This window comes from Equus asinus, chromosome 3, assembly GCF_041296235.1.
Source record: "Equus asinus isolate D_3611 breed Donkey chromosome 3, EquAss-T2T_v2, whole genome shotgun sequence".
NCBI lineage: Eukaryota > Metazoa > Chordata > Mammalia > Perissodactyla > Equidae > Equus > Equus asinus.
Genome location: NC_091792.1, coordinates 54,904,621 through 54,921,735, shown reverse-complemented (window position 1 = coordinate 54,921,735; position 17,115 = coordinate 54,904,621). Strand labels below are relative to the sequence as shown.

At 36.2% G+C, this 17,115-nt stretch overlaps 1 protein-coding gene across 12 annotated transcripts in view; it reads left to right on the top strand.

The window, feature by feature from the left end:
• Window positions 1–17,115, top strand: part of NEK1 (NIMA related kinase 1) — a 220,342-nt gene that overhangs the window by 89,362 nt on the left and 113,865 nt on the right. For all 12 annotated transcript variants that reach the window (XM_070505065.1, XM_070505062.1, XM_070505061.1 and 9 more), the window contains one exon: window positions 1,067–1,169. In XM_070505065.1, coding sequence (XP_070361166.1) covers window positions 1,067–1,169 — 103 coding nt within the window. The remainder of the gene's footprint in view (window positions 1–1,066; window positions 1,170–17,115) is intronic.

The following is a 17,115-nucleotide window of genomic DNA, read 5'->3' as shown; positions in this document are numbered from 1 at the left end:
AGTGAAGTATATTTAAAATATTTTTCATATGTTTCAATTAGTAGTTGTTACCAAAATGTGTGAAGGTAATAATTATTTGGGGCACGAAAATTAGAAGTATTTAAACCTACTGGAAGACAGAACAAACATTATTTCATGTATTTTTCAGAACATAACTTGGTAACGATCCTAAAGAGAGGATGTAGGAAGTTTGTGTGTCTTAGTAGCCAAAATCTGAGTAGATGCACTGCCAATAACTTGCTCATCTTTCTTCCTCACGTACAAAATTAACTGCAGTTGAAATATGCTCTGAATTCTCTGATTGCTGGAGTTGGGTTTTGTTTATTTTTGTATCTTCCGTACTTAGCATGGTAACAGGCACAATATATATTAGATGTTCAATAAGTGTTTGTTATTGATATTTTTTATGTGTAGTCTGAACTCAACAACATGTTTACATTCTTTTATAATTGTCAGAGAAAGACACAGAAATATAATTGGGAAAGATTAAAACAAATAACTGCTTTTAATTTTTTTCCTAATCTATCCCTTGTACTTTTTAATATTTGTGATATGCAAGGAATTTAGACATTGCTTTTTACTATATATTTGAAAACTCACACAAATATACTTTTCATTCTTTGTTTTCATTTTTAAAATTGCTACTGTACTGCTTTAATTTTACTTCAATACTGATTAAAGAAGGTTCTTAAATATATTTAATACAGAGTTCTGAAATAAGATTAACTACTTGGAAACTATTGAGACTGTTCTGTAATTAAGTGTAGTCTAAAATAATTGTATGCGTCTATAAGTAGAATAGATTCAATAAGTGTCAGAGAAAACTTCTTGTTAAGATTTGGAGTAGTAGTATAGATTTTACTTCTATTTAAAATAGTAAACAATATGATTTAGGTAGTAGTTACTGATATGCATGTAGCTATTTCTTCATTACAGAGGAAGGTTTTATTTCATATCAGCCTTTCTTAGTATTCTGCAACAAAGAAAGTATTTAGAATAATTTTTAACTTTTTGAAATATTTAATATGCAGAATTTCTGACTTTGCTATTTGTCCAAATTACTCAGGCAAAAGGGACAGCTAGCTGTGGAAAGAGCTAAACAAGTGGAAGAGTTTCTGCAGCGGAAACGGGAAGCAAGGCAGAATAAAGCTCGAGCTGAAGGACATATGGTATGACTTTTTTTTCTAAATTTTGAACATGTTAGTATTCCAAGTGAAGGTCTGGAATAAGGTAGGTATAAATGAAAAGAATTGGAATCTTTTACAAACATTTACTCTAAACTTTTGCAGAGTATAAAGTTGTGATATATCTTATTTAATCTCTCTTTTATACCAAGGGTGAAATTCTATCATTGCTTTGGTTAATTGAGAATAAGTTCGTAGCTGTATCCTTCCCTTAAAAAGAATGGAAGTAGGTATAGCAACCCAGATATTTATATTAAAATGATAAGTTCTTACATTGCTTACTTTTTTCCCAGTATGCAAAGAATTTTAGAAGAAAAATGGGAAGTAAACATTTGGATAAAGATATGTGTAACTATGCATTTACTCAAAAGCAAATTAAGAGCAACAGTATATTAAAGCCTCCAGTTATGCCAGTTAACTAAATTCTCATGTATCCAAGAAAATATTAACAGCTTTTAGATAATCATTTCAATAGTTGAAACGTAATAGTTTTGACTTGTAGAGGTGCACAAATACCTTTTGACCTTTGTCAACAGAACAACTGATGATTGTTTCTGTTGGCTCAGCATCCCATGAAGCATCACGCTCACATAGGAAATAGGTCAACTCAATGGTAGTGTATTTGGATTAGACTTATAGCATGTCTATTGTAAGTTCATATGTGACATCTTTGTGAGTTAATTAATGTAATTATTCCAATTTAGGGTATTTTTTCTTTGAAATAATGTCATAGGAAAATAGTTAATTTTTTTAATGGATGCCCATTATATTTTTAACCTACATCAGTTTATGTTTTTCTAATATCTGGAGTTAATCTGTGTTTGTATCCTTCCTATAGATAGTAGAAGAGAACCTCCTGCATTTTCCTTGCCCCATATCTCCTATGTTAATAGCATCTGGATATTAGTTACAGATTTAAATTAAAAATATTATAAAATGATTATTAGACTTATGGAGATTTACAGATTTCGTTCCTCAGCATTGGTCCTTACATCCTAATATTCTCCCCTCAGTGTATTTTTCTTCATGCTGGAGAATATTCTCTGGCAGTCCTTCTGGAAAGAAACTTTCCAAGATTTGTTGGGAAATGTCCTTATTTTGTCCCCACACTTAAATGATAATTTGTAGTGGTGGTCCATGGGTGAATTTGCTTAGCATTTGTATGTCTGAAAAAGTTTGCCTTTTTGCTTTTCAAAAATATTTTTGCCAGGTATAATATTATAGGTTGAAAGTTTTTTACCTTTCATTACTTTAAAGATGTCTCTCCCCTTATCTTGTGGCATGACTATTTCTGACAAGAAGTCTGCTGTCATTCTTGTCTTTTTCTTCTATAAGTAATATGTCTTTTTTCTCTGACAGCTTTTAACATTTTCTCTTTATCACTGGAAGCAATTTGATTATGATGTAGCTTGGTGTATTTTTCTTCATGTTTATTTTGTTGGGATTTGTTGAACTTCTTAGATCTGTGGGTTTATAACTGTCGTCAGATTTGGAAAAATTTCAGCCATTATTTCTTCAAAAATGTTTTTCTGTTGTCCCCCCTTTTCTTTCTTCTAGAATGCTCAGTACCTATGTACTAGGCCATGTGATGCTCTGTCAACAGTTTACTGATGCTCTGTTGATTTTTTTAAGTCTTTTTTCTGCTTCATTTGCGTAGTTTCTATTTCTTTATCTTCAAGTGCATTAATCTTGTGTTCTGCTTTGTTTAATCTGCTTTAATCCCATCCAGACGTTGTGTATTTTTTTAATCTAAGATATTGTATTTTTTATCACTTAAAGTCTATTTGGGTCATTTTTATACTTTCCATGTGTCTCTCTATAATATTTATACTTTTCTCTACCTTCTTAAACATGTGGAATATAATTATAATAGCTGCTTTAATGACCTTGTCTACTAATTCTATTATTTATTTCATTTCTGAGTGTGTTTGTTGATTGATTTGGGTCATCTTTTCCTGCTTCTTTACATACCTGGTAATTTGTGATTGGATGGCAGACATTGTGTATTTTATCTTGGATTTTTTTGTATTTAAATATATTGGGACTTTGTTCTGGGATGCAGTTGTTTGGAAACAGTTTGAGTCTTTCAAGGCTTGCTTCTAAGATTTGCTGGGCAGATCCAGAAAGCCTTTAGTCTAGAGCTAATTTGGCCCCACTGCTGAGACACTAGTTGAGTACCCAGTGCCCTTTTGATTCGGAGGTCTTTCAGCATAAAATATTCCCAGCCCTGAGTGAGCCTCAGGTATTGTTGACATTATGCTAAGTGTCACTCAGAGGAGACTCAGAGGAAACCATCTGCAGATCTCCACTGCTGGCTCTCTGCAGCTCTCTATTCTTTGGTACTCCATCCTGCAAGTTTTAGTGATCTTTAACTTCCCAATCTCTGACTCCTGTTTCCTTAATTTAGAGAGACTGCTAATCTCTGTCTGGGGACCCTCTCCCTGTGCCGCAGCCTGGAAACTCTTGCCAGGCAATAAGTTGGGCAATTATTGGGCTTACCTCACTTGTTTCTCTTCTTTCAAAAATCCCTGTCCTGTGTTGCCTATTATTCAGTATTTGGAAACCATTGTTTTGTGTATTTTGTCCAGACTTTGAGTTGTTTAAGGTAGGAGGGTAGATCTGGTCCCTGTTGCTCCATCATGGCTACAAATGAAAGTCTTGAATAATAATTTGGCTGGGTAAAGAAATCTAAGTCTGAAGTTCTTTTCCATAGTGATTTGAAGATACTGCCTTATCTTCCTTTCAATGTTGTTAATGAGACATGTGATATGTTCTGGTTCATGTTCCTTTTTAAGGGATTTTTTTTTTCTCTCTGATAGCTTTTAAGACTATTTTTGGATCCTTGATGTTCTGAAATTTCACTTGAATATTTCTCAGACTTTTTTTCATTGACGTGACTCAGGCTCTAACTGGATGCTTTCAATCTGAGTACTTGTCTTCACTTCTGGGACATTCTCAATTAACATTTCTTCAAATATTGCTTCTTCTCCTTTTTCTCCTTAAGAGGACTTTTATTAGATGGATAGATTAGAACCTCTGCATCAAGTATTCTTTTTAATGTACTTTTGTTTCATCTTTTTTATCTCTTTTTCTCTTTTTGCTATGTTTTGGAAGGATTCTTAGTCCTGAATATCAGCTCACTAATACATTCTTCAGTTTTGTCTGCTCTGCTGTTCAGCCCATCTAATGAATTTCTTTTAATTTTAGAAACTTGTATTTTCATGTCCATGAATTCTAATTAGTTTTTCCTTAAAACTCCTTGATCATATCCTTATTTCTATGATAATACTTTCGTTATTATAAATCTTGTACTTAGTGTGCTATCAGCCATGTTACCCTGGTTTCTTCGGTTTTTGTGTTTGTTACCTATTTCATAGTGTTGGCATTCCTCAGATGTTCGCTGTTCTTGATGTTGTGTTCATATTTGGGAGTGTCTATTTTATTGTTCATTACCTTGTTTGAGTGGCCCCTGGCAAGACAGAAGAGTGCTACTGACCTGTCCTTTGCACAGTTTTCACTGACATTAGAGGAGGGATGGGACATGTTGATATTCTTCTGGACAAATACCTTCACAGCTTATTTTCTGGGCTTAGGAGATTCCCATTCTTCCTAGGAATCACCAGTCACCCAGAGCGTAGGCCTGTCCTTTCCTCTAAGCTTTCTCTTCTCACTCCTTTCTGAAGGTAACAGACTCCGCTTCCTGAATTGTGGAGATGGATAGTGTACTGGGGGTAACCCTCTTATTGTAACCACTATTGTCTGCTGTTAGGCCTTCTCATGTTCTTAGTTTCCGACATGTTTTAGAGCATGCTTCATGTTGCTCACATCTTCTCTGGTAGTATTCTTTCTGACGTGCTTTTGCTCATGAAGTTTCTTACTTTAAACTGATTTTGTGTACATTCCTTGTCTCTGGATTCCTTCTATTCTTGGGACTAGCAAGAGTGTTGCTTGTTTTTGAGTGCTGATATGTATTCACTTAAAACAACAACTTCTCTATTCTAGAATTTTGCAAGAAGGGAGGCTATAGTGTCACTCTGCCACCTTGCAATCAGAAATTACTATTTTCATTTTGTTTAGTTTTCGTTTAAAAAAACGTGCTTTAGAGATCAGCAGTACATTTTGACTGGCTTTTATATGAATTTTCAAGATTCATTTTGTTAACTGTGTAGAATTTCTTCATTCCTCAGATGACTAAATGTATACATAAAACTTTATCTTAGAAAGATGTGGCTAAGAGTAAATAATTTCTATTTTTCAGTATATTTGGCTGTGTGCATCATCCATGACTGTTTTATTCACTAATTTAACAACAGGCAGTTTGTTAATCACTTTGGGGATAGTAGGTTAATTAATTAAAGTTATTTAATTAAGACTTAATCAGACATAGTTTGTCTCTAGAGTACTTTATAATCTAATGTTGGACAAGAATATATATGCTAGTAATGTGAGGCAGTGAATGGAAGTGAGGGCTGAGGTTAACTGTGGGAAGGATAAGAGGCCTCACAGATTTTAAGTTCTAAATTTGAACTTTTTTATGATGAGGTAGAGATGCTATTTAAAGTTTACCTCTCTGGGTCAGCCCGGTGGCTCAGCAGTTAAGTTCATATGTTCCACTTCTCTGCGGCCCGGAGTTTGCCGGTTCGGATCCCGGGTGCGGACATGGCACTGCTTGGCACACCATGCTGTGGTAGACATCCCACATATAAAGTAGAGGAAGATGAGCACGGATGTTAGCTCAGGGCAAGGCTTCCTCAGCAAAAAGAGGAGGATTGGCAGCAGTAGTTAGCTCAGGGCTAATCTTCCTCAAAATAAATAAATAAATAAATAAAGTTTACCTCTCTGTGTTAGTTTTCTATTGCTGTGTAATAAATTGCCATAAACTTAGTGGCTTAAAATAACGTAAATGTATTACTCACAGTTTCTATGGGTCAAGAACCTGGTGTGTTTTAACTGGGTCCTCTGCTCATAGTCTCATAAAGCTTCATCAAGGTGTCAGCCAGATGTGTCCTCATCTGGAGGCTCAAGTATGGCAAAATCTTCTCCGCTATTCCCTCACGGTGTTGGCAGGATTCACATCCTTCCTACTGTAGGTCTGAGGTCTCCATCTTGATTGACTTTTGACTAGAGACCACACTCAGGTGTTTGCCACATGGTCCCCTTCATCTCAGCAACAAAGAACTTCCTGTCCATCAAACCCCTCTCATACTTCAAACTCCTGACTGCCACTTTTACAACCAGCCAGAGAAAACTGCTTCTGAAGGGTTCATGTGATTTGGTCGTGCCTGCTGGACAATCTGTTTCGATGGAGTCATCCCATTTAACGTAACCTAATCATGTGGGTAAAATCTACCATATATACAGTCCTAGGGGTTAGGTAGGCTTTGTAAACCTGGTGGAGTGGGGGGGTGGGGGGGGGGTGGCAAGAAACCTTGGAGATTGTCTTAAAGTTCTGCCTACCATACTCCCTTCCTGTAATTTTAGAGACTACATCAGGGGACAGTAGACTAGGCTAAGTGAAGGAGCTACTTTTAAGTGCTGTCTTTAGCAGCATGCTTGATAGTAAAAAATACTACCCAGGTCTCCAAACAAGAACTTTTTGTTTTTAATTGGTTTTATTAAGATATAATTTAAAGACAAGGAAGTTCACCAATGTTACGTGTCATCTCGATGAGTATTGACAAATGTATATAGTCATGTAACCACTGCCGTAATCATGGTATAGCACTGTTCCATCATTTCTTAAAAATTTCCTCATCTCACCACAAGAAAAAAAAATTTGCAACTCTATGAGTTGATGGTTGTTAACTAGACTTACTGTGATAATCATTTCTTAATATATACATGTATCAAATCATTATGTTCTACACCTTAAACTAATACAGTGTTGTCAATTGTATGTCAGTAAAACTGGCGGTAGGGGGAAGTTTCGTTGTGTCCCTTTCCTTGAAAGCTACCACCAACCATAGGCAACAACTGATCTGCTTCCTGTTGCTATAGTTTTGTCTTTTCTAGAATTTCATTTAAAATTATCAGTCATATAGTATATAGTTTTTTGAGGCTGGTATGTATCAGTAGTTTGTTTTTTTTATTTCTGAGTCATATTCCACTGTTTGGATATACCACAATTTGTTTATTCATTCCTCAGATGGTGAACATTTGTGTAGTTTCCAAAAAAGATGTGTTTAAGCTCATCAGAGTAATGTGAAAATTAAATACACTCACTTATATGCATACCTGTGTAACTAACTAGCCTGTCCTCCCTGGGCAGCCCTCTTTCTGAGTTGGCATATCTGTCATTATGTGTAACTTAGCTAGTGACTGTTTTTACATTCAAGCTTTTGAACACTGCTGGAGAAAATTAAAGCTACGATGATTAATGTGAGATCAGTTTATGGTCTCTGGTTTCAGCCAAGCTGTCAACCCTACTCAGTAATCCTTTTATATCTTCATGGTCAGCAGCCTCTCCCATTGCCCACGGTGGGAATTTTCCTCAATGATTTTGTCCTTCATCCTTCTCTATGAAGATAATTTACTTTACAGAGAAAATTGGGCTTAAGAGTCCCACACGTCCTCAGATTTTCTGTCTCCATACTTTTAAATGTACCCATAATTGTACCCAGTTTTGTTTTCTCCCATCTCAGAGAAGGATATAACTTCCTTCATTCAAAAGTAGTCTTTCCCATGCCATCCTATTTGATAATTCGAATACTAATAATTGTTAGCATTTGTCATTTATTGGATGCTTACTACGTGTTAGGCATCGTTCTAAGTTCTTTACCTATATTAACTCAGTTAATTCTCAGAGCAGTCCTCTGAGGTAGATTCTGTTGTATTCCCATCCTACATCTTACTGAGACATAGAGAAATTAAAGTTACTAGCTCAAGATTTACAGCTACTAAATGATGGAATAAGTATTTGAATTCCTGTAGTCTGACTTTAGAGCCCGCACTTTCATTTCTTTATCTTCTGCGCCATACTTTCTGTTTACTTAAGGGCCTTCCTAGTCCATCAATTGTTTTCTCTTTTCTGAACTTTCCTTCTTTGCTGGTACCCTCCTGTAACCTATACACATATTCACATTTCTCACATTCCTCAGTAGTCACCATCCTGTCTCCTTTCTCCTCTCATAGCCAGACACTTCAAATGAATGAAGCAGCTGCTGTCTCTAGTTGCTTACCTATTATTCAATTTTCCATTCATGTGCACAGCTTATCACCATGTAATCGTATTGAAATAGAAGTCACCAGTGTCCGTCTTGCCAGATAGGGTAGTTTAAATCTTTATCTTTTTTTTTTTTTTTGAGGAAAATTAGCCCTGAGCTAACATCTGCTGCCAATCCTCTTTTTGCTGAGGAAGGCTGGCTCTGAGCTAACATCCATGCCCATGTTCCTCTACTTTCTATGTGGGATGCCTACCACAGCATGGCTTGCCAAGCAGTGCCATGTCCACACCCGGGAGATTCGAACCGGCGAACCCCGGACCGCCAAAGCGGAACGTGCGCACTTAACTGCTGCGCCACTGGGCTGGCCCCTAAATCTTTATCTTATGTGATCCTTCTGTGGCGTTTGATCTCGTGAGCTACTGCTTCAGAATTGCTTCCTTGCCTTCTGTGATACCATATTCTCTTTGTTTATCCTTTACTTCTCTGATTACTATTTCTTAATATCTTCTTCTACAGGATTCTTTTCTTCTTCTCAGTCTTTAAATGCTGATACCCTGTAGGATTCTGTCCTTGGTTATTTTCTCACTATAAATAATATCCTGGGATGATCTTACTTATTCTGCCAGGGACCAGTGACTTCAAAATCTCTATCAGTGATGCAGACTACTTTCCTAACTTATATTCTATCTGGCTACCTTCTGGACATTGTTTCCTAGGTGTTGCATTGGCTCCTCTTTTAAAAAAAATTTTTTTTAATTTTTAAATTATCATGCAGTAAGATTAACTTTATTTTTGTCTCCATTTCTATGAATTTTAATACGTATATAAATTCATGTAAACACTACCACAATCAGGATATAGAATAATTCCACAACCCAAAAAATGCTCTTGTGTTCTCTCTCAATAAAGTCATACTCTTCCCCCACCCTATCACCCTTGCATCCTCAGGTCTATTCTCCATTACTACAGTTTTGTCTTTTCAAGAATGTCTTAGATTGTACATGTACCTAATAGTATGTAAAGTTTTGCAGTTCACTTCTTTGATTCACCTTAATGATATTCATTCAAGTTATTGCGTGTAACAATAGCTTTCTCTTTTTTGTTGGTGAGTAGTATTCCATAATATGGATGTGTTACAGTTTATTTATCCGTTCACCTATTGAGGGACAATTGGGTTGTTTGCAGGTTTTGGTAATTATGAGTGGTGCTGCTTTGATCATTCATTTATAAGTTTTTGTACGAGTGTAAGTTTTTTTTTCTCCAGGGTAAATACCCTGGAGTGGGTTTGCTGGATCATATGATAAGTGTATATTTAGCTTGATTTAAAAAAATACCAAACATTTTGCAAAGTACGTGTACCATTTTGCATTCTTATCAGCAATATATGAGAGTTCCAGTTGCTGCACATCCTCATCAGCATTTGATATTCAGTGTTTTTTTATGTTAGCTATCTAATCCACATATAGGGATATCTCATTGTAGTTTAGTTTGCATTTCTCTAAATGTCAGTGATGTTGATAACTCTTCATGTGCTTATTTCTCATCCCTGTGTCTTCTTTAGAGAAGTGTCTAAGTACTTTGTCCATTTTAATTGCTTTCTTTTTTTAATTAATTAATTAATTTTGATGAGGAAGATTCGCCCTGAGCTAACATCTGTTTCAGTCTTCCTCTATTTTGTATGTGGGATGCCTCCACATCATAGCTGATAAGTGGAGTAGGTCCACGTCTGGGATCCAAACCTGCGAACCTGAACTACCAAAGGGGAGTACATGGAAATTTAACCACTCAGCAATGGGGCCAGCTCCCTTAATTCTGTTGTTTTCTTGTTGTTAGCTTTGAGAATTCTTTATAATGTGGATACAAGTCTTTTATTGGATAAGTGATTTGCCAGTATTTTCTCCTAGTTTGTAGCTTGGCTTCTCATTCTCTAACAATATTTTTCACAGAGCAAAAGGTGTTAACTTTGATGAAGTCTAATTTGTCCATTTTTTTTCTTCATGGATCATGCTTTTGGTGCCACATCTAAGAACTTTTGCCTGTCCAACACTTATGAAGATTTTCCCCTGTTTTTTCCTGTTAAAATTTTTATACTTTTACTTTTCACCTTTAGATCTATGATCCATGATAAAATGTTTTTATTATGGTAGAATACACATAACATAAAATTTACTATCTTAACCATTTGAAAGTATACAATTCAGTGGCATTAAGTACAGTCACAGTGTTGTCTTCCTTCTGCTTGATTTCTGTTTATCTTGCTCTTTTCTAGTGTTTTAAGGTCAAAGCTTAAATAGTTGAGATCTTTCTTCTTTTCTAATATTGGTATTGCATGCTATAAATTTCTCTCTAAGTGCTACTTTAGTTGCATCCCACAGATTTGCTGTGTTGTATTTTCATTTTCATTCAGTTCAGAATGTGTTCTAATTTCCCTTGAAACATACTCTTTAGCCCACGGACTACTTAGAAGTGTGTTGTTTAATTTCCAAGTGTTTGGACATTTTCCTATTATTTTCTGTTACTATTTCCTAGTTTTATTTTTTATGGTCAGAGTACATACTTTGTAGGATTTCATTCAATCCTCTTAGATTTTTTAGAGTTTTTACTTTGATGTAAGAAATGATGTCTTCATGAATGTTCTGCATACACTTGAAAAAAATGTGTATTCTGCTGTTGTTGGGTGGAGTACCATCATACATCTCTTAAGAATGGGGATACATTCTGAATAATGCATCATTAGGCAATTTCATTGTTGTGCAAACATTGTAGAGTATACTTACACAAACCTGGATAGTATAGCCTACTACACACCTAGGCTATGTGGTAGTAATCTTATGGGACCACCTTCATATTTGCCATCTATCATTGACTGAAACACTGTTATGTGGCACCTAACTGCATTATATAGGTTTCAGTTAGATCCAGATACTTGATGGTGTTTTTCAGTGGTCCTTGATCCATGCTGAAATTCTATTTGAAATTCTACATTCTATTTGATACTGAGGTAGGAGTGTTGAAGTCTTCAAATATAATTGTAGATTTATGTATTTCTCTTTTCCGTTCTGTTAGTTTTTCCTTTTTTTTTTTTGAAAGAGCAGACACATTTAGGATTGTTGGAGTTTTTTGGTGAATTGACCATGTTTATGAAAATGTGATGTCTTTTTATTCCTTGTATTAGTTTTTTCTCTTGCAGTGTAACAAATTACTACAACTTAGTGACTTTTATAATACACATTTATTATCTCATAGTTTCTCTGAGATAGAAGTCTGGACACAGCTTAGCTAGATCCTCTGCTAAGGATCTCACTTGGCTGCAATCAAGATCAGCTGGGCTACATTCTTATCGGGAGGCCCAGTTGAAGTAATGATCCACTTCCAAGTTCATTCATATTGGTGAGCCAGTTCATGTCCTTGTGGCTCAATGAATGAGGGCCCCAACTACTTGCTGGCTATTGGCTACAGGTCTCCCTCAGTTCCTAGAGACCACCTGAAGTTCCTTGTCACAAGGACTTTCTAACACGTCTGCTTACTTCATTGAGCAAGGGTAGTCTATGGAGGAAATTTGCTAGCAAAACTGAATGATATATAATGTAACAATTACAGGAGTTACCTTTGCCCTGTTCTTATGTTTAGAAGCAAGTCACTGGTCCTCCCCACACTCAAAGAGAGGATTATACAAGAGTGTAAACCTTAGGAGGCGAGGATCATGGAGTCTACCTCCGTGTGCCACATTCTTGTTAAATTCTTTTGTTCTGAAGTCTACTTTCTTTGATATTAATATAATCATTCCAGCTTTCTTTTAACTAGTGTTGGCATGGTATATCTTGTTCGATGTTTTTACTTTTAATCTACCTGTCATGATTGATTGAGATGGGTTTGTTGTCATGAATCCATAATTGGTTTGTGTGGGTTTTTAAAAATCCATTCTAACAATTCCTTTAAATTGATGCGTGTAATGTAATTGCATTATACTGTTATCTTGGATAGCATTTAATGTAATTATTGGTATGTTTAGAATGAGGTATAATGTTTTATTATTTGTTTTCTGTTTTTGTTTCACTCTTTCCAATTTCTCGCTGACTTTAGGTTATTTGAACACTTTTTGTTATTCCGTTTCAGTTAATTTGTTGTGATTTTGACTATATCTTTCTTTCACATATCTTTCTTTCACATATCTTTTTAGCGGTTGCTAAAGGGATTAAAAAACATACGTTACTTTTCACAATAAGCAATATTTTACTACTTCAATTGGAATGTAGAAATCTTTCCATCATGTGGTTCCCCTGCACTCTCCCCTTTATGTTATAGTTGTCTTATATGTCACATTTACATACATTTAAATCCCCATCAGCAGTGTTATAGTTTTTGCTTGCAACTTCACACATATTTAAGAACTCAAGAGGACAGGAATAACTTTGTTATATTTCCACAAATATTTACCATTTCTGTTATTATTCTTTTATTCCTAATGTTCCAAGTTTTCTTCTTATGTCATTTCCCTCTATCTGAAAAAATTCCTTTTGCTGTTCTTTTAGATAAAGTCTGCTGGCTGTAAATTGTCTTATTTTTATTTCATCTTTATTTCTAAACAATATTTTCACTGGGTGTAGCATTTTGGGTTAACAGTTCATTTCTTTTATCATTTAAAAAATGTTGGTGATGTCAGCATCATGGCCAAAGTGAGCTGTTCCCTTTGTCTCTCCCCTCTAAGTTACAACCAAACAGACATCCACTGACCAACAGAGGATTCCCTACACAGCACAACAGGACACCTAAGAGATCCATGCAGCTATACATCTAAAAGTGGGTGGGTGGACTGGATCCCCAGGAAGCGGTATAACTAGGGGAGCAATTCCCCCCCCCCCCCCCAGCGACACCTGTCCAGGGCATGGATCCTCACACAGTGGCCTATGCAACTCTGAGTGGAGGCAAAGGTGGCCCAGCCCTGTACGAGCACACGAATGCCTGCAGAGCAGTAACCACACATGAATGCCTGCTGCACAGCAACAGGAGTGTGACAGCAGCCATGCCTGCATGATGGTTGGTGGCATGGTGGCAGCAGTGGCCTGACCCACACAACTGTAAGCAGGCAAGGCAGGAGCAGAAAAAAACAACCCCTGCATACCCCAGTGGTGGCAGGTGGAACCTGCAACCAGAAGTATCAGGAACCCACAGCAGAATGGTGACCAAGACACCAGTGGCATCACCCCCAACACCATCTCTACCAGCAACAGAGGCTGCATCCAAATCCCTTGGTCCCTAAGCCCCTGCCAGTAACACCTGTGAACCCATCACCCCTGACAGCAGTGCACCTAGCACCCCCAGACAACACAAGAACAGCAGCGCAGGTAATACATGAACAGCATCTGAACTCACAGCCAATAAAGGATCACAGGACCCAGGCAACCCCAGAGGCAGCAGAAGTGCTTGCAGCCTACTGACCCTGGTGGCGTCATCTGAGACTACCATGACATTTAAGAAGCAAGGCACTAGGAACTCCAGAGGCACAAGCAGCACAAGGAGGGCACTGATGATGCTACCAGCAGAGGCAGTGAAGGGTGGAAAGTGCAGGCTCGCAAATACCATCAGAAGCAGCTAATAACCAAGATGACTAAGGCCATACTCAATTAAGAAAAGGTGGTTACTACCACAAATGTACTGGCAGAGGACCAATTCCTCAAATGCTATGAAGAACTACAGAAACATGCCAGAACAGAAGGAAAATGAAAACTCTCCAGAAACGAAACTTGAAGTCACAGAAGATTACAATCTAACCGACAGAGAATTCAAAATAGCTGTCATAAAGAAACTTGGTGAGTTATAAGAAAACTCAGAAAAACAGTTCAGTGAGCTCAGGAATAAAATTAACGAACAGGAGGAATACTTCAACAAAAAGAATGAAGCTCTAAAAAAAAAACCAAACACATTCTGGATATGGAAAACAGTTAATGAGATAAAAAAATAATGTACAAAGCATTAAAAATAGGGTAGACCTTATAGAGGAGAGAATTAATGAGCTTGAAGGTAGAAACCTATAAATGATTCAGGTAGAGGAGGAGAGAGAAATAAGATTTTTTTTTAAATGAAGAAATTCTTTGAGAAATATCTGACTCAATTAGGAAAAGTAACGTAAGGATTTGTAGGTATGCCAGAGGGAGAACTGAGGGAGAAAGGAGCAGAGAGCTTGTTCAAAGAAACAATAGCTGAGAACTTCCCAAACCTCAGGAAGGAACTGGACTTATAAGTATATGAAGCCAATAGAACTCCTAATCACATCACTGCAAAATGGCCTTCTCCAATGCATATAATAGTAAAACTAGCAAAAGTCAAGGACAAAGAAAAAATGTTGAGGGCATCAAGACAAAAGAAAATAACCTACAAAGAAACCTCCTTCAGGCTTTCAGCCAGTTTCTCAGCAGAAACTTTGCAGGCTACAAGAGAGTGGAATGACATATTCAAAATACTGAAAGACAAAAACTTTCAGCTAAGAATATCCATTGAAATTATCCTTCAGATATGACAGAGAAATAAAAGCTTTCCCAGACAAACAAAAACTGAGAGAGTTCATCACCACTACACCTGCCCTACAATAAATGTTGAAGGGAGCCCTCCTACCTGAAACAGAAAGGCAAAGGTTTACAAACCTTTGAGCAAGGAAATAAATAGACAAAATTGAAAAATTGCAGCCCTATATCGGAATAGGTTAGCAAACACTTATAAAGGATAAAAGGAAAGAAAGCAACAAAAATAACTATAAATACTTTGATTTGGTCAATTCTCACAACACAAAAAAGAATAATTTATGACAACAAAAACGTAGGAAGAGAAGAGGAAAGGAGTGGAACCTGCATAGGCAATGGAAATGAGAGGTGATCAGAAAAATGGCTATCTCTTCTATGAGATCTTTTATACAATCTCTTGGTAACCACAAAACAAAAAATCAGAGCAGAGTCACAAATCATAAATAAAGAGAATACTGAGAAAACCATCACAGGAAACCCCCAAACAGAAGTGGCAGACAAAAACACAAGGACAAATAAACAATGGAAATATGGAACAACCAGAAAACAAAAGATAAAATGACAGTATTAAGCCCTCATATATCCATAATCACTTTAAATGTAAATAGATTAAATTCACCAATCAAAAGACACAGAGTGACTGGATGGATTAAAAAAATATGACCAAACAATATGTTGCCTCCAGGAAACACAGCTCTAAAGACAAACACAGGCTCAGAGTAAAAGGATGGAAGACAATACTCCAAGTAAATGACAAACGAAGGAAAGCAGTTGTTCCCATACTTGATTCAGACAAAGCATACTTCAGGATAAAAAAGATAATGAGAAACGAAGATGGGTATTATATGATGATAAAAGGGACATTGCATCCATAAGTCATAACACTTATGAATATATATGCACCTAACACAGAAGCACCAAAGTATATAAGATAACTACTAACAGACCTAAAGGGAGAAATTGACAGCAACAGAATGATAGTAGGGAACCATAACACCCTACTTATGTCAATGAAGAAGTCATCCAGACTGAAAGTCAACAAGGAAACAGTGGCCTTAAATGAAACACTAGGCCAGATGGACTTAATAGATTTATATAGAACATTCTATCCCAAAAACACAGAATGCACATTCTTCTCAAGTACACATGGAACATTCTCAAACATAGACCATGTGTTGGAAAGCAAAGCAAGCTTCAATAAATTTAAGAAGATTTAAATCATATCAAGCTCTTTTCTGACCACAATGCTATGAAACTAGAAATCAACTACAAGAAGAAAGCTGGAAAACTCACAAATATGTGGAGACTACACAACATGCTACTGAAAAACTATTGGATCAATGAAGAAATCAAAGTTGAAATAAAAAAATACCTAGAGACAAATGAAAATGAAAACAACATACCAAAACCTATGAGATGGAGCAAAAGCTATACTAAGAGGATAATTTATAGCAATACAAACCTCCCTCAAGAAACAAGAAAAATATCAAACAAGCTTACACTATACCTAAAAGAACTAGAAAGGGAAGAACGAAAAAAGGCCAATGTTAGTAGAAGGAAGGAAATAATAAAAATCAGGACAGAAATAAACAAGACTAAGAAAATAGACAAGAAATAAACAGACTAAGAAAACAGTAGAAAGGATCAATGAAACTAAGAGCTGGTTCTTTGAAAAGGTAAATAAAATTGACAAACTCTTAGCCACACTCACTAAGAAAAAAAGAGAGAAGGCTCAAATAAATAAAATCAGAAATCAAAGAGGAGAAATTACAACAAACACCACAGAAATACAAAAGGTTGTAAGAGAATACTATGAAAAGCTATATGCCAACAAACTGCATAACCTAGAAGAAATTGATAAATTCTTAGGCTCATACAACTTTCCATAACCAAATCAAGAAGAAATAGAGAATCTGAATAGACCAATCACAAGTAAAGAGATGGAAACAGTAATCAAAAACCTCCCCAAAAACAAAAGTCCAGGAGTAGATGGCTTCTCTGGAGAATTCTACTAAACATTCAAAGAAGATTTAATACCTATCCTTCTCAAACTCTTCCAAAAAATTGAAGAGGATGAGATGCCTCCAAACTCATTCTATGAGGGTAACATTATCCTGATACTCAGACCAGACAAGGACAACACACAGAAAAAGAAAATTACAGGCCAATATCACTGATAAACATAAATGCAAAAATCCTCAACAAAATATTAGCAAATTGAATACAACAGTACATTAAAAGGATCATACA